The 18454-nt window shown below is 35.1% G+C and overlaps 1 protein-coding gene across 8 annotated transcripts in view; it reads left to right on the forward strand.

Annotated features, from left to right (window-relative positions):
• wdr24 (WD repeat domain 24) overlaps window positions 1-18365 on the forward strand; it is a 19159-nt gene extending 794 nt beyond the window's left edge. For 2 of the 8 annotated variants that reach the window (XM_073940192.1, XM_073940191.1), the window contains exons 2-15: window positions 1-146; window positions 1475-1667; window positions 1784-1864; window positions 4402-4509; window positions 5525-5885; window positions 7503-7680; window positions 8587-9011; window positions 10916-11181; window positions 12683-12792; window positions 12876-12976; window positions 15072-15176; window positions 15436-15773; window positions 16018-16202; window positions 17889-18365. The exon at window positions 1-146 is cut by the window's left edge. In XM_073940192.1, coding sequence (XP_073796293.1) covers window positions 4408-4509; window positions 5525-5885; window positions 7503-7680; window positions 8587-9011; window positions 10916-11181; window positions 12683-12792; window positions 12876-12976; window positions 15072-15176; window positions 15436-15773; window positions 16018-16202; window positions 17889-18057 — 2340 coding nt within the window. In that variant the 5' untranslated portion in view covers window positions 1-146; window positions 1475-1667; window positions 1784-1864; window positions 4402-4407 and the 3' untranslated portion in view covers window positions 18058-18365. 8 annotated transcript variants of the gene reach the window in all.
• Window positions 18366-18454: the final 89 nt, after the last annotated feature.

Consider the following 18454-nt stretch of genomic DNA (forward strand, 5'->3'; position numbering starts at 1 on the left):
ACAGTGAACTCATTGTCATGTTCAAGAAACCAGTCTGAGGTGATTCGCTCTTTATGACATGGCGTGTTATCCTGCTGGAAGAAGCTATCAGAAGATGGAGACACTGTGGTCATAAAGGGATGGACATGGTCAGCAGCAACACTCAGGTAGGCTGTGACATTGACACAATGCTCAGTTAGTACTGATTGGCCCACAGTGTGCCAAGAAAATATCCCCCACACCATTACACTACCACCACCAGCCTGAACTGTTGATACAGGCAGGATGGATCCATGCTTTCATGTTGTAAACACCAAATTCTGACCTGAACATCCGAATGTGGCAGCAGAAATCAAGACTCATCAGAGCAGGCAACGTTTCTCCAATCTTCTATTGTCCAGTTTTGGTGAGCCTGTGTGAATTGCAGCCTCAGTTTCCTGTTCTTAGCTGACAGGAGTGGCCTGGTGTGGTCTTCTGCTGCTGTAGCCCATCCGCCTCAAGGTTGGACGTGTTGTGTGTTCAGGGATGCTCTTCGGCAGACCTCGGTTGTGACGAGTGCTTATTTAAGTTACTGTTGCCTTTCTATCAGCTGGAGCCAGTCTGGCCATTCTCCTCTGACCTCTGGCATCAACAAGGCATTTGCACCCACAGAATTGCCGCTCACTGGATATTTCCTCTTTGTCTGACTATTTTCTGTAAACCCTAGAGATGGTTGTGTATGAAAATCCCAGGAGATTCTGAAATACTCAGACCAGCCCGTCTGGCACCAACAACCATGCCACGTTCAAAGTCACTTAAATCCCCTCTCTTCCCCATTCTGATCCTCACATTGAACTGCATCAGATCGTCTTGACCATGTCTACATACCTAAATGCATTGAGTTGCTGCCATGAGATTGTCTGATTAGAACTTTGCGTTAACAAGCAGTTGGACAGGTGTACCTAATAAAGTGGCCGGTGAGTGTATATGATTAATTTAATGTAGCTATATCATCAGACTCATGTAATTTTAATGTATGTTATTGTTACATTTAATATGATTTTTTTATTAGAGCATTATTAATAATAATTTATTATCATAAATTTCATGCTAATATAATATATTGGAATAGCAATCATTGGAAATGCATCATGTAATTGATTATTAGTTAAGTGTTATATTATTTAATAATGCATAAATTTTTATATCGTAATATACTAATTATGTAAAATATAAAAAAAATCTGTAAATAAGCAGCTATATGCAAGTGAAAGATATGATTTAGTATATAAATATGTATTTGTTTGTTTTGCTTATTAATTATTTTATCAATAGTAGTCATAAGGGTCATAATTGAATAAATTGTAAAAAAAAAAAAAGAAACTTATATATTTATAAATATATATAAAAAGGTATAATATGCTATTTAGCAGCAGTCCTCTGTATATATCTCACGTAATATGTTTTATGACATTACTTTTATATTAATATGCCTTGTTTCCCTTCTCTGCTGCAGGTTGATGTGAAATTCTTCATACAGATGTTAAACGCGCCTTCGTGAATGTGTGTGTGACGTCACGCACCAGCGGCCACACACTGATCTCAAGTTTGCATGAGAAAACAGATGGAGAGTGAGAAAGAGAAAATCTGTTCAAGTCTGTGCTGCAATAACAATAATATTCCCTGACATGCTTGCTGTTTTACGTCAAGTAAGCATATTTATTTATAAAATGTATTTATTAAATGTATATTTATAACAGTATTTTATAATTTATGTTGTTAAACACTGAAGAATGTGCTTTTTCTGCTCTCGCTTTTTTCAAAGGACTCGGTGTGGAGTAAATGAGAAGCTTGAAGGTTATCTGAGTAGTTTCTTTCTCAACACAACAGGCTTTGGACACGAAGCGTGAGTCCATTTTATAGATGCTTTTACACAGGGACATCGCTAGACCCCATTGTGCCCCTGTAAAAATCGCCAGTGCCCCAGTAAATGCTTTGAGATACGATTTACTTTATATGCAAGTGTGTTTATTAAGAGTGGTAATCCCAGAATAAAGACGTTAACCTCTATGTGCAACTGAACCAACGCTGATGAAAGCAATGTCATTTACTCATAAACAAAACTGAGGATGTGCACAGAAAAAAAACATACCCGCGCGCCTGACACTGCTCTGCTCCGGGTGTAAGTCCCGGTTGTAAACATGCACACCGAAAAAATAGCTGCGCCACTTATGCGTTGTGAAACCGCAACAGTCTTTTATGCGGAGGTGTCGGCACGCAGTGAGTTTTGCAAGTCGACAAAACTAAAGTTCAAACAACATGATGATGATCTTATTTAGACTAAGCATGGCTCCTGATAGGTTTTTTTGTTTGAAGCAAAAGGAGGGATGATGAGTCAGGGAGGTAAGACTTAATCAAGCTAATTCTCTGCCATAAGTCGGGTCTAAGACGACACACAACTGCTAATTCTATAAAATATCTTTTTTGTATTTTTTAGAATTGTCGAGAGAATTTTATTCAAATGAAATTAATATTTATGCAAAAGATTTCTTGGGTGGTTCGAAAGACCCAACCCCCTTCTGACAAAGGCCAGAATTTGGCCTCTATATGAGCTCATTTGTCCCATTTTTGACAGTATGCCATGATAAATTGTTAAAATAACCAATCGAAGAAGGCGTTAAGAAGAATAAGCAATAAAAGAAGGCTTTTATTATTTAAATGGACAAATTCTGACTGAGGAAATGAGCTGGCCAGTTTGTTATTTGCCCATAGGCTAAAGTTTTAATAAATTTTTATTTTATTTAAATTTTTTATGATGAATGATAATAAATTAGCCTTAAAAAATAAGTATTTTTTAATATTTCTAAAATTCTAGTCTTATTACATGATATATAAAACTGTAACAACTTGTAATTGATGTGAATTATGATTCGAATCTTGTAAAAGATTTCTGTAAACAAAAAATAGTATGATAAGCACTTTGACAAAAATGTAGGAAGAATTTTTGTTTCATCAAAAAGTGTGGTTATAACCATCCGGCAAGTTAATCTAGCACAAAATAGTGCTTAAAATGTCACTTAAATGCAGTATTTAAACCTCGAATATCTGAAAAAATAGAACCACTCCTTTAATAGGCTGGCTATGAACCTTAAAAAAAAAAAAATATATATATATATATATATATATATATATATATATATATATATATATATTTATATTTATATATATATATTTATATATATATATATATATATATATATATATATATATATATATATATATATWTWTATATATATATATATATATATATATATATATATATATATATATAAATATATATATATATATATATATATATATATATATATATATATATATAAATTTTTTCTTATTTTAATTTGAGGGGGGAGCTGTGCCCCAGTAGAGCTTTATGTCTAGCATCACCTCTGCTTCTACATATCACTTCTTGCTAAATGTAAAGACTGTTCTAGAACTGCAGCCACATTTTCAGGCATTTTTCATTAAACTGGAACGACACAACAAATTTACCGTAATCTGAGTACAGTGCTGGTGTAAAATAATGCTTAGATGTGATCGGGAATATTTGATTCTGTTACCAATTGTTGTTTAACGTATTATTAATCTTTAACTATTTTCCACTGTTTTGCTATTTATTTCAAGATGCTAACCTCAAGCCACACAATTTATAGATTTTCATCAAATTATTGTTATTGTATAGTGCTAGAGACATTCCCTGAAATTTAACAATAAGCGAGTTGACGAATAGTTCATCTACTGTTGCTGAATCATAAACATTTTTGTGCAAATTAATAAGAAGAATAATGGCTGGCCTCAATGCCATCCATCCAGCCAGAGATAGTGACATCACTTGAAGCTACTCACATGCTTTTTCTATCAGTGCTTTACAGATTGTTCTGCCTTTTCTCAACCGATGTTGAGTTGACCAGAATGCAGAGACAAAATGTACATTTTTTATTACTTCATTAACAAATTGTTATGTTAATGTTTATTTAACTTAGTAAATGCAAAAAATATGAAAATTAGACTAATTATTTGATGACGATTGAATTTGAATGTGTGATTAAAAAAAAGCTATAATGGGAGTCCTTAATATTTTCAAGACAAAATGTCCCTAAATACACATACAGACATTATTTTTTAATGATAACTTGATATAATTGGTGTTATTATTTACATTTGTTTCATTAATGTTTCTGTTTTTGAAAAATAATGTTAAATGTTTATCTTGGAGATGCAATAGTTTCTGCGGTTCCACAATAACCTGTATGAAGATGGTGATGTTGATAAGTTTGTGCTCTACCTGCTGGCCGGAGAGTGTACTGCAGCATTTGCTTTATTTGGCCTCTCTCACATCTCTCTCTGTTTGTCTCTGTCTTTGCTCTTCTTCTCATTGGTTTTTAGCTTGAGATGGAGAAGATGACCAGGGTGAGCACCATCAATGGACGGACCATGTTCTGCCACCTAGATGCACCGGCAAATGCCATCAGCGTCTGTCGGGACGCCACGCAGGTCACATTTATACTGTGTTCATTTGGTGATTTAAAAATATAATTAAATTTGCATGACTAAATGCTGCCCATTTTAAATCAAAGAAAACACTCAGTAAATTTAAATAATACTAATAATAATGAAATCAAAAATTACAAAATATACTCCTATAAATGTAATGCAATTTAGTTTTTATTTACAGTGTTTTAGTTAATCTGGTTGCAGATTAGCTGGTATATATATACCGTAATTATAATGTATAATTTATAATGTAAAAGTAGTTTAAATGTATTTGTCATTTCAATGTATATATCTGTAATTTGTAGGTAAATCCTGCTATATTTCAATTTCACGCAGGTTATTTCATTTAAATGTATATTTTTAAAATGTGTTTATTTTAAATATCAATATTTACATATTGTATCATTTGTGTTTTAATTAATATAAAAATTATGCAAATTACATTATGTAAATTAAATTAAAATGTAGAATGTAATTCATATTGGTGATATATATGTGTGTGTGTGTGTGTGTGTGTGTGTGTGTGTGTGTGTGTGTGTGTGTGTGTGTGTGTGTGTGTGTATTTTTATGAATTTATTTTTATAATGTAAATATTTGTCATTTGAATATCGTCAATATTATAAATATGTTAATTAAATTATTTAATTTAAGTTTAAAATCTAATGTATAACTGTGATTTAATTTAATTAATTTGTATATATTTTAGTAAATTGTATTATTACTTTTATTCTTATTAATATTAACATAATTTATTAAGTAACCCTTTATAGAGCACTCGTGTCAATACTCATTGAAAAAACCCTGCAGTGTTACTTGGGCTAATTATTATGGTGTTTTTACAAGATGTTCTTTGTTTGTATTTTAAATTATACTGTAACCAATGTCAATGAAGTTTTATTGTTTTCTTGCCCAGTAAAGGCTTAATAATCAATAATCCAAATGTATTTTTATTTTTGTATGAGTGCCATTAATTCCAGTTTTCTTGTGACGCATGGTCTGTGATTATGTTTTTCAGGTGGTGGTGGCCGGCCGTAATATCTTCAAGATCTACGGTTTAGAGGAGGACGGTTTCGTGGAGCGTCTGAACCTGCGTGTGGGTCGCAAACCCTCACTCAACTTCAGCTGCGCAGATGTGATGTGGCATCAGATGGAGGAGAACCTACTGGCCACTGCTGCCACCAACGGAGCCGTGGTCACCTGGAACCTGTCGAGACCCTGCCGAAACAAGCAGGAGCAGCTCTTCACCGAACACAAGCGCACCGTCAACAAGGTCTGCTTCCATCCGACGGAGGTCAACATGCTGCTGTCCGGCTCGCAGGACGGATTCATGAAGTGCTTCGACCTGCGCAAGAAAGAGAGCGTCAGCACCTTTTCTGGTGCGTGTGAACTTAATTAACGCAAATACATGGGCTGAAGTATGTGCCAAGGTCATTTTAGGAAATTACAGGACTAAATTTACAGTAAAAATGATTCGCCCTCTTGTGAATTTCCAGATATTTCCCAAATGATGTTTAACAGAGCAAGGAAATTTTCACAGTATTTCCTATAATATTTTTTCTTCTGGAGGAAGTCCTATTTGCTTTATTTCAGCTAGAATAACAGCATTTTTTTATTTTTTAAAAGCCATTTTAAGGTCTATATTATTAGCACCCTTAAGCGGTATTTGTTTTTGATTGTCTACAAAACAAACCACTGTTAGACGATGACTTGCCTAATTACCCTAACTTGCCTATTTAACCTAGTTATGCCTTTAAGCTAAATACTAATATCTTAAAAAAATCTAGTCAAATATAATGTGCTGTCATCATGGCGAAGATAAAATAAATCCATTATTAGGAATGAGTTATTAAAATTAATTGAATTCAAGTTTATTTGTACAGCTCTTTTAACAATCATTAATGTTTTTTATTTAATTATTGAGTTATAATCAGATTAAGTTAAAGTTATCATCAACTATTTATTATAGTTATTATACAAATAGTCAACCTGCAATTTTATTGCATATAGGTAACATCTATGTGTACATGTTTAATGGAGTGTATTAAGTATATGCGTTGTCCTTGAAATCCACTATGGTTGGCATCATCTCTTAGTATGTGTTGTGCTTGAGGTTCTCAATGGTTGGCATAATCTCTTCATATGTCTTGGATCACATCAACGGCACTGCACAATCACTAGAGGCCTCAGGATGGGCATGCCCAGGTGGAAATGGAGAAACAAAGAAAACAATTAGCATAGCTGCTGTTCATGGTGTATTTAAAAAAGAAATATTAAATATCGATGCAAAAAATGAAATGCTATAAATGGAAATAGTACTTATATACCCAAACATAGAAACAAATATGTAAAGCAAATGAGTATAACTAATAAAATGTCTGGTGCATTAAGACAGGAGGAGGGTGCCCTACAGGTGGTTTTGTCAAGCCCACTCACCTGCGTGGAGCACACTCATGTGTCATACCGTTATGTGATGCATTGTGTGTGTGCTTTACTAAAAGATAGGTCTTTTATCTAGTTTTGAACTGAGAGAGTGCGTCTGAGCCTCGGACATGATCAGGAAGGCTATTTCAGGGTTTAGGGGCCATAAATGAGAAGGTCTGACCTCCTTTAGTGGACTTTGCTATTCTAAGAATTTTGTTGATGAAATCTTCTTTCCATTAAATGGAAATTGGTGGGAAAATATACAAGGGGGTTAATAATTCAAGAGGGATAATAATTCTGACCTCAAGTACTATATTTTTATGAACAAAGACTAACAGTCGCTAACTGAAATGAAATGTGTTAAATTAATATGTCTCTTATTAAAATGTGTAAATCATCTTGCTCCAATTAATATATGTATAACTCATAACAAACTCAAGCCCCCACCCAAAAAACTGTTTTTGTCTGGAGTATCTTGGTTTAAAATGAAATAATTCTGTTAGTGAGAATTGTCTTTAACCCAGAGTCGATTGTTATGCGCTGTTTGTAAGAATCTGTGTGTGTTTCTGCAGGTCAGTCGGAGAGTGTCAGAGATGTGCAGTTCAGTATGAAGGATTATTTCACGTTTGCAGCTTCTTTTGAGAATGGAAATGTGCAGCTTTGGGACATTCGCAGACCCGACCGCTATGAGAGGATGTTTACTGCACACACCGGACCTGTTTTCTGCTGTGACTGGCATCCGGAGGACAGGTGTGTGTACTTTAAACTGAAACAAGCAAACATTTTAGGGAGATAAAATGTGAAGGATGCAAAACAAATAATAATAAATATTTTTAAAAATATATAAAAATACTTAATGATATTATACAGAAAAGTGATATTATGCAATTTAAAATAATGATTATTACATCATAAAAGTTAATTAAAATAATTAAATTATTTAAAATTATATAATAATAATAATATAAAATTATAATTATTATTTGCCTTTTTATAATATTTTTAATTTAATGTTATTTTTGCTAGTAGTAGTAGTATAAATATATATATTTAATTTTCTTCTTATAAATGAAAACAAATCAGAAGAAAATAATAATAATAATTTATTATAATAATTAGAAAAAAATAAATATGTTGTTTAAAATAAATGTTATAACATTTAAATAATGATTATTATATTATAAGAATAATATTAAATTATAATAATCATTATTTTATTTTTTATTTATTTCTTTAATATTTGATTTTTATTATTATTTTCTTCTCATAAAATAAAACAAGAATATTAATAATAATAAACAAATTATATATAATAATAGTAATAAATAAATAACATTATAAATAATATCATTAAAAAATAACATTCCTATTTAGTTAATGTTATTATACTATTAAACTTTTGTTATGCTATAATATGTTGTAATATAATTATAACAGTAGAAATATGTAGAAATATTATTAGTTTAAGTATGTCTTTTTGGCTTCTATAGTTAAAAAATTAATGTTAGAATTAAAGTAAATATTATAAGTATAAATAAAAAAGATAAAATTTTAAGATATTTTTTTTTTACCTGTTTTTATCTTCAGTTTGAGAAAGTTTATGGATCCAGACTATTATTTTAGTCTTGATTCAGTGTTTATATATCTGTGTGTCAGAGGCTGGCTGGCGACGGGTGGCCGTGATAAGATGGTGAAGGTGTGGGACATGTCCACCAATCGTGTGAAGGAGATCTACTGTGTCCAGACCATCGCTTCGGTGGCGCGGGTCAAGTGGCGTCCGGAGCGCCGCTATCATCTGGCCACCTGCTCCATGATGGTGGACCACAACATCTACGTGTGGGATGTCCGGCGGCCGTTCATCCCCTTCGCCACTTTCGAGGAGCACAAAGACGTGACCACGGGCATCGTGTGGCGGCACCAGCATGACCCGTACTTCTTGCTGTCGGGCTCCAAAGACAGCACACTGTACCAGCACATGTTCAAGGACGCCAGCAGACCTGTCGACCGCGCCAATCCTGAGGGACTCTGTTTCGGGCTCTTTGGGGACCTGGCATTTGCTGCTAAAGAGAGTCTGATGTCCGGTGAGTTACAGAAAAATACACAAACAAACCAGATTCATAAACAACAACATAGAAATGCCTCGTTTTAGACCACCTTAATAATTCATTAGTATGCTTGCGGCCAATACTGCATCAATTAATTTTGGAAATGACAGATGCAAGTCCTACACCACAGCCAGATGGATTTTGAGCCGTTCTTCTTGCTGAATAGTAGCCTGGTCACTACACGATGCTGATGGAGGAAAACGTTTCCTGATTCGCTCCGCCGAAACATCCCAAAGTGGCTCAATAATATTTAGGTCAGGTGACTGTGCAGGCCATGGGAGATGTTTAACTTCACTTTCATGTTCATCAAACCACTCTGTCACCAGTCCTGCTGTGTGTTTCGGTGCATTATTATCATGATACATGGCACCGCCTTCAGGATACAATGTTTGAACCATTGGATGCACATGCTCCTCCAGGATAGTGTGGTCATTCTTAATAGTGACACTATATATCTTTTTAATTTATATATATATATATATATATATATATATTTGTGTGTGTGGGCGTTTCTGTGTGCTGGCGTTTGTGCATGCGTTCATTTGTTTGTTCGTGCATGTGTGCGTTCATTTGTTGCTTGTTTGTGTGCGTGCGTGCATTTGTTTGTTCGTTCAATTATGCGTTCGTTCGAGTTTGTTATTATTAAAAATAAATACATTAAAAACAATGAATAAATGTAAAAATCTAAATAAAAATTTATTATTTTACATTTTAAGAGAAATTTCAGTCTCCTAATGTTTATTTCATATTTTAGTGATTTGACATTTTACACTACAGCACTTTCAAAGTGTTGATTTTTGGCCAATTTTTGAATCAGCCACAATAATTCCTCTCTTTTTGACCACTTTTTCCTTATTAATTATGCTCAAGATCTTTTACTAGTTCAGATAAGAAATTGTAGATTTTTCTATTTATTACATGCAAAACTTATAATAGCTTGTCATTGGGAAAATACAGCAAGCCCTCATTTTAAACAATAGTTGCTAGAATTGTCTCATTGGGAATCTCTTAGTAGGATTTTTGAAGGAATCTTAATACGAATCTTTTGTCTGTATAACTTCTTGCATCAACTGCTATTAATCTACCATTGTTTTGATACTTTTATATTGTATGTGTATGTACATGCATTTATCTATTTATTTATATACAGTTGAAGTCAGAATTATTAGCCCTGCTGTATATTTTGTGTTCCTCAATTTTTGTTTAGCGGTGAGCAGATTTTTTTCATTACCTTTCTAAACATAATAGTTTTAAAAACTCATTTCTAATAACTGATTTCTTTTATCTTTTTCATGATGAAAATAAATAATATTTGTCTAGATATTTTTCAAGATACTAGTATTCAGCTTAAAGTGACATTTTAAGGCTTAACTAGGTAAATTGGGCAAGTTAGGGTAACTAGGCAAGTCATTGCATAGCAATGGATTGTTCTATAGACAATTCAAAACAAATATAGCTTAAGGGGGTTAACAATTTTGACCTTAAAATGTTTTTAAAAAAATTAAAAGCTGCTTTTATTCTAGCTGAAATAAAACAAAAAAGACTTTCTCCAGAAGAAAAAATATTATAGGAAATACTGTGAAAAATCCCTTGCTCTGTTAAGCATCATTTGGGAAATATTTGAAGATGAGGAAAAAATTCACAGGAGGGCTAATAATTACAATTTCTACTGTATTCGAATTATATATATATATATTATATAATTTTTTTTATTTATTATTATTTTTTATATATGTTTGGTTAATAAAATTTATAAAGACAGTGTTTAAAAAAACTGTTTAGCTAGTGTTCAGCTAGTGTTATTATTATATTCCTTTAAACACTGAGCCTCAGTATCATTACCAACAAACTTCTCATCAGAACATGATCTTTCCTCATAGCTCCTGCTTCTGCCGGGGACGTGGGACGTAAAACATACCCTGGCGGTGACCGACGGTACCCCATCTTCTTCTTCAAGAAGCCGGATGTGACAGAGCAGTTTGCGCAGGTGTCCAGCGCCCTCAGTGTGTTCGAGAGCGAAGCTGACAGCAGCGCCGGCATGGACTGGTTCATCAACACTGCTCGGAGTTACTTACTGAGCGGCAAACCCTTCGCTGAACTCTGTGAACACAACGCTCACGTCGCCAAGAGCCTCAACAGACCACAGGTGCAGACATACACGCGTTTACATGCGACTTAATAATAGCTTACGTTTACATTTATTCATTTTTTTTTTAATTTAAAAGCCACTTATAGTTGGGGATGAAAAAGCACTAAGCATAGCATAGATAGCATAAGTCTAAGGCCGTGTTCACAGTTGTACATTTTCATTTAAAAACGCATGTTTCTCTCCCCTTCGGCCTTCTCTCCACACTGGGACGGCATTATTAAGAAACTAAACATATCTTTTTGAAAATAACGTCCAAACTGGATATAAAAGAAGATCAAAGTAACACGTTTGCATATTCCCACCTCTAAAATGTAGAAGAGATAGAAAAGACCAATCAAAAATGGGATGGTCAGCTGACCAATCAGAGTAGAGTTGGCTTATGGAGGGGAGGGGTTTACAGACATTACAGAATCACTTTCCAATGAACCATATCGAAATCTCTGCAGAATGATTCTTATGATAAGTGAAGATTATTTGTAAACTAATTTCGAGAGGATCACATGCTTATGATTGCTTGCAGCCGATCTCGCATTATTCAATTTATGATTGACCAATCAGACGATTCCTAAGCCTCTATAAATACCCAGAGTTCCATATCACAGCCATCTTTGTTTTGAAGAATCCTCCCTTCCACCTCTACTCCTCCTCCTTTTCCTAGATGGGTGGCACGGTGGCCCAGTGGTTAGCACTTTTGCCTCACAGCAAGAACGTCACTGGTTCTAGTCCTTACCAAGCCAGCCGACTACCTGAGCTCAAACTGCCCTCTCGCCTTGCAAACAGGAGGGAGCCCAGGCTTGAGGATCTGATGAGCTCAGGGCTCTCTCCCGGGACGGCATGCCAAACAAGCTTTATAATTAATCATCAGCTCAGTGTGAACTCTTGAGACACACATTCTGATATGTTTTTTTTTTTTTTTTAAGATCATTTATCATTTATAATGTTCTTTAGAGCTGTAAAGCACTCCAGAATCTGACGGATTGATTAGCTGTAGGCTCTAGAACAGTCATCTGAATCATTGTCATAAAGTGTTATGCCTGGATTTCATCAATAGTCTTGCATTTACTATCTGAAGTGTTTGGAAGTCATTCCCGTTTTCCTACTGTAGAAAAGCACCATAAGAACAATGTTTAGTGGCTCAATGTATTACAGCAGTGTTTTTAAAAGTCTAAAAACTTTATTGATATTGTGTACAACCAAGCACATGTGGTCAGAACACAAACGAGTCGCAGGTAATGAAGTATTAATCGTTTCTCCCAAAGAAAAGCCTGTCTATGCAAAATGCCAGCATGTGTCTGTAGCTCCGCTCATGCTCCGCCTCTTTGCCCTTATTTGGTATCCCCTGGTTGGTGCGGTGACACACAAACAAAATGGTGACGGTTAGCCACGCCTACTGATAGCTTCTTTTGGGTTCTTTAGAAACCTATGGGTGACGTCACGGATACTACGTCCAGATCTTTTTACAGTCTATGATTTTGATGTGTGTTTGTGTGTCATACAGGAATCAACCACATGGACGATGCTGCGAATCATGTTTTCTGAACCGGCCAATCCCTCCTTGTCAACCAATCATAATCTAAACAAATCAGGAAACCTTCCACTCGTCAATAGGCATGACATTACTCCATATGATTTTTAATTTCTGAAGCCAAAGCTCAGTTGTGTGTCTGATTTACCTGTTTTCTGTACTGCAGCTTCAGTATGAAGGAGATGAGTGGTGCTCTTAATGAGAGAAACAAAGAAAACAGACAAGACAACATACACAGCCTGGAGACCAACCTCAACAACAATGACGGTGAGACTAAAGCCCCTTTCACACGTACAGACCTTTCTGGAAAATTACCAGCAGTTAATTTTTTTTATGTGTGAACAGGCCCTTTTTTGAAAATACCAGAAATTTTGTTCTTGCAATTTTCCGGAAAGAGAAGTTGTAACATTACCGGTAATTTGCCGGAATGCTGCGCTGTGTAAACGCAGAAGGAAATATTCCGGAAAGAGCCTGTTCACGATTAGAACGTGCTGACGTCAGACGTCAACTCCAGCCGATCAGAACTCTCAGATGCATTCACATTATTCACAGAATTTGTAATGTAGTCAAATGTTTACACAAACAAGCGCTTCCATTTAGAGGTCATTTCTGGTTAATGATGTCAGAATTTACCTGTATTTTGGAATGAATGTATGAATGGTCTTTTCTGGAAAAATTCTGTAACGTCCTTGTCTGTGTGAACAGCCTTTTTTTTTTTATTTACCAGTAAATATGTTCTGGAAATTTTCCAGATATTTACCTGTATCACTGTGTGAAAGGGGTTTATGACATGTTTATATACGCAGTGTACTGCACCTCCATCCTGGTAGTAACACTGGAGCACACAACGTGTCTTATGTCGTACAGGTACTTTTTTTGGCAATAGACAAAAAAATACATCAAATGTGTCAAAACTAATGATTTTCCCTTTATGACAAAAATCATTAGAATATTAGGTAAAGATCATGTTGCATGAAGGTATTTAGTAAATTCCCCACTGTAAATGTAGCAAAACATTTTTTATTAGTTGTGCATCATTAAGAACTTAATTTAGATACCATTTAAAAGTAATATTCTCAATATTTTAAATAAAAAAAAATATTAACCCTCTTATTCCAGATGTTACAAGAGTTGTATCTCTATCAAAAAATGTTCCCTTTGAAAAAAATTTACACTAGGGCTTGGCAATTATTTGAATTGAAATGGCAAATATGATTGAGCAAAGCTGCGATTTTTCATGCACATCATCTCAAGGAAGCACGGTGTGATTTATAGTAAATCTCCTCCGAAGGCCAGATGGCGCTCTTACAGAAACCCAGAAACCTGTCCAAATACACATGAAGAAACCCTAAATAAACAAAAGTTGTGTCCCAAATGAGACACTATCGGCTCTATTTTGACACTCCATGCGCAAAGCGCAGGGCGCAAACGCATTCAGGGCGTGTCAGAATCCACTTTGGCTAATATAAGGATGGAAAAATCCTCTTTGCGCATGATCTAAAAGGGTTGAGCTTATTTTATTAATGAGTTATAGGTGTGTTTTGAGAATAAACCAATCAGAGTCTCATCTCCCATTTCCTTTAAGAGCCAGTTGCGTCGTGCGTTAGCGCATTTGCTATTTACATGACGCATTTTGTAAGTGGAAAAACTGAACGCTTCACTAAGAGCATTCCAATAGATGCTGTTTTGCTGCAGGAGGGACTGGTCCTCCTCACAGTATAGATGGCATCATGAAGAAAGAACATTATGTAGAAATACTAAAATAACGAAACAGAACATGACCCTGAGCATACAGCCAATTTTGTTAAAATGTGCTTTAAGGACAACAGAGTGAATGTTTTGGAGTGGCCATCACAAAGCCCTGATCTCAATCCTATAGAAAATTTGAAAAAAAAATTTTTTAAAAGCTTGTGCGAGCAAGACAGCCAACAAATCTGACTCAGTTACACCAGTTCTGTCAGGAGGAATGGGCCAAAATTCCTGCAAACTATTGTGAGAAGCCTGTGGAAGGATACCCAAAACGTTTGACCAAAGTTACACAGTTTAAAAGCAAAGCAAAAAAAAAAAAAAACCCAAGGAAATGTATGCAAACTTTTGACTGTCTAGAAATTATTAAAAATTCACCCCCCCCCCCACCACCCCAAAAAAATCTCTCATTATTCTGGCATTTAGCAAATGTCAATCATTTAGGGAATCCTAACAGACCAAAAATAGTAAACGTTTAGTATGATTTACCACCAGACATTTAAAAAAAAATGGTTATGTTCCTTTTTTCAGAGTGTATGCAAACTTCTGGTTTCAACTGTATATAATAAAGTGTATTGAGTATAAATAATAACAGTGTGTGTGTGTGTGTTTGCAGAGAACGAGGAGACGGAGGGCAGCGAGGGTCAGGCCGAGTATCTGTTTGTAGACGCTGAATTAGATGATGATGAACTGTACAGCATGGAGCACGACAACCAACCAGGTCAGACAACACAACTACACTAAAGCTCACAAGCGGAGCTGGCTAGATTACTTATGAATTGGAATCAATTACTGATTAAAAAATCACAACACATAGTTCTACTTTTCATGTATGCAACTGAATTGGAAGCTCTTAAACAATCGTAAAAATGAGCACACTTCCACATCGCAGAATAAGGTCAATAGCATTATATTGCACATCCCTAGAATATAGTATGTAAATAAAAAATAATACAAATACAAGACTTGTGTGTGTCCAGCAGAGGAGTCGGAGTATCTGCTCCCCCAGGAGGCGTTTCCACTGCGGCACGAGATCATGGATCACCCGTCGGCCCCGGAGCCTCTGCAGGAAAAGCAGGAGTCTCCGCACGTGAGCGGCAGCGAGGCCGAGAGCATGTGTTTGACTCCCATGGAGTCCTTCAGTCTTATTTCCGTCTCGCAGCAGCTCTTCTCGCCTCACCTGCCTCCCAAGTTCTTCTGCCCCATCGTGAAGGAGATGCTGTGCTATTACGCCGAGCAGGGAGACGTGCAGATGGCTGTTTCGGTGCTGATTGTGCTGGGAGACCGCATCCGCAAGGAGATCGACGAGCTCATGCAGGTCTGTGGGGGTTTGACCCTCCTTAAAGGTAAAAGTAAAATAAACGTTGTAGATGTTTAGTCTGGTAGTTTAGAAGATATAAGACTGATATAAACATCCATAGCTTGCAGTTAGTCACTTCAGCCTGAATAGATCAACGATTTTTTTGACGCCACTTCATACTTGGGTTTCTCATCAAATCTTCTTACCAACCCAGTGCTCTCTAGTGTCTGACATTCCATGCTCTGGTGTGTGTGTGTTTCAGGAGCACTGGTACATGTCCTACATCGACCTGCTGCAGCGTTTCGAGTTGTGGAACGTCAGCAATGAGGTGATCAAACTGAGCACGTGCGGCGCCATCATGTGCCTCAATCAAGCCTCCACCACTTTACACATCAACTGCAGCAACTGCAAACGGCCAATGAGCAACAAGGGCTGGATCTGTGACCGGTACGACCACCACTGCTTTTCCCTGTTCAACCTTTCTCAAGTTTAAGATCAAGCTATGAGTTTCAGTCCTTTATGTATATTACTTTATTTAAATGTAATGTAAAGCTGCTGTTTTTTTGGACGTTTTTAATAGTTATGCAAATTGTTCTGTTGTGTTCTGAAATACACAATTACTTACAAAATCTACTTTTTAGTTCAGTTAGTGGGCAGAGCAGCATTTCACATCAACTTTAGTTAAAAACTTAATTAATTCCAAGAGACAGAAACAACTACATACTAAAACTTCACTAAAACAAGAATATCTTAAGATCTAGGGATGAAATCAAGCTAAGGATATTTACCAAAATCAGCGGTACAAAAACAATAACTGTGCAATAATAAATATGATATACAGATGAAACAAAAGTTTACATACACTGTATAAAAAGGCACATATCCATTAAAAAAAGTCAGATGTTAATGTGACTAAACGTTTTCATTTTTCTGATCCAATAACTCTGTGGTCAGTTGTTCTGGAAAATATAAACAGATGTTTCACTATATATATATATATATATATATATAACAAAACAACTACATTCTTGCCTAAAAAAAGCCTCAAAAGTACATTATTTTGTCTAACAGCTGCTATATTTGTGAAACTGTATGAGCTTATTGATTTGCTGTCACTTTATGTGGGCGGAGTAATACACAAGGGTTAAGAAGCTGTTGGAGTTTTGATATTGCATGGCTGTCAGCCAATCAGATTCAAGAACCAAACATAACTGTTGTGTAAATATATAAAACTGAGGAATAATATATATATATATATATATATATATATATATATATATATATATATATATATATATATATATATATATATATATATATATATATATATATACAGGTGAAGTCAGAATTATAAGCCCCCTTTTTTTTCTTTTTTTAATATTTGCCAAATGATGTTTAAAAGAACAAGGAAATTTTCACAGTATATCTGATAATATTTTTTCTTCTGGGGAAAGTCTTATTTGTTTTATTTCGGCTAGAATTAAAGCAGTTTTTAATTTTTTAGAAACCAATTTTGGGACAAAATTATTAGCCCCTTTAAGTTATTTTTTTTCGATAGTCTACAGAACAAACCATCGTTATACAATAACTTGACTAATTACCCTAACCTGCCTAGTTCACTTTATTAACCTAGTTAAGCCTTTAAATGTCACTTTAAGCTGTACAGAAGTGTCTTGAAAAATATCAACTAAAATATTATTTACTGTCATCATGACAAAGGTGAATTAAATCAGTAATTAGAAATAGGTTTCTAAAACTTTAATGCCTAGAAATGTGCTGAAACAATCTTCCTTTCATTAAACAGAAATTGGGGGAAAAAAAATAAATAGGGGCGATAATAAGTCAGGGGGGGCTAATAATTCTGACTTCAACTGTACATATATATATATATATATATATATATATATATATATATATATACATATATATACATACACATATAATTTTTGAACCTCATGGTAAGTAAAATTTGTTACATTACTGTAATGAAGTTACATTTTTAATGTTTACTGTAAATTTGCTGTCAGCTGGAAAATAGCTAAAGTTTCCTAAATATTAAATGTGTGCATTATTTATAAATGTGTTTTTACTTTATTTATTTTGTTTCTGTGTGTGTGTGTTCACTGTTTCCAGGTGCCACCAGTGTGCGAGTGTGTGTGCGGTGTGTCATCACGTGGTCAAAGGTTTGTTTGTGTGGTGTCAGGGCTGCAGTCACGGAGGACACCTGGAGCACGTGATGGAGTGGCTCAAACAGTCCAAACACTGTCCTGCCGGCTGCGGACACCTGTGTGAATACACCTGACACACACAGAGAACTGCACAACTCACTCCAATCACGCTGCTACTTATGAGGGAAAACACACGCAACTAATGATCCGATGATAATCACACACTCTGTGGGAATCTGTCTGTACATATTGAAATGTGCGCTTCAATACAATCAGGTTTTATTTTTAGTTTTCGGAGATTGTGTTTAAATGTCTATTCATGAATGTGGCTGAGATGCACTTGGCCTCGTGAGTGATTCGTTCACATTAAAAAAAATACTCTGGTTAAACTGTATCAACGACACATTTGTTATTGCATTAAAATCAGATTTGTTTAAAAAAACATCACTTTAATCATTACTATATGACACAACAAACCAAAATGTTTCTGGAGATAATCACCTACTGCACCTTTAAGTGTTTTAGTTGGTA

Source organism: Danio rerio, chromosome 24, assembly GCF_049306965.1.
Source record: "Danio rerio strain Tuebingen ecotype United States chromosome 24, GRCz12tu, whole genome shotgun sequence".
NCBI lineage: Eukaryota > Metazoa > Chordata > Actinopteri > Cypriniformes > Danionidae > Danio > Danio rerio.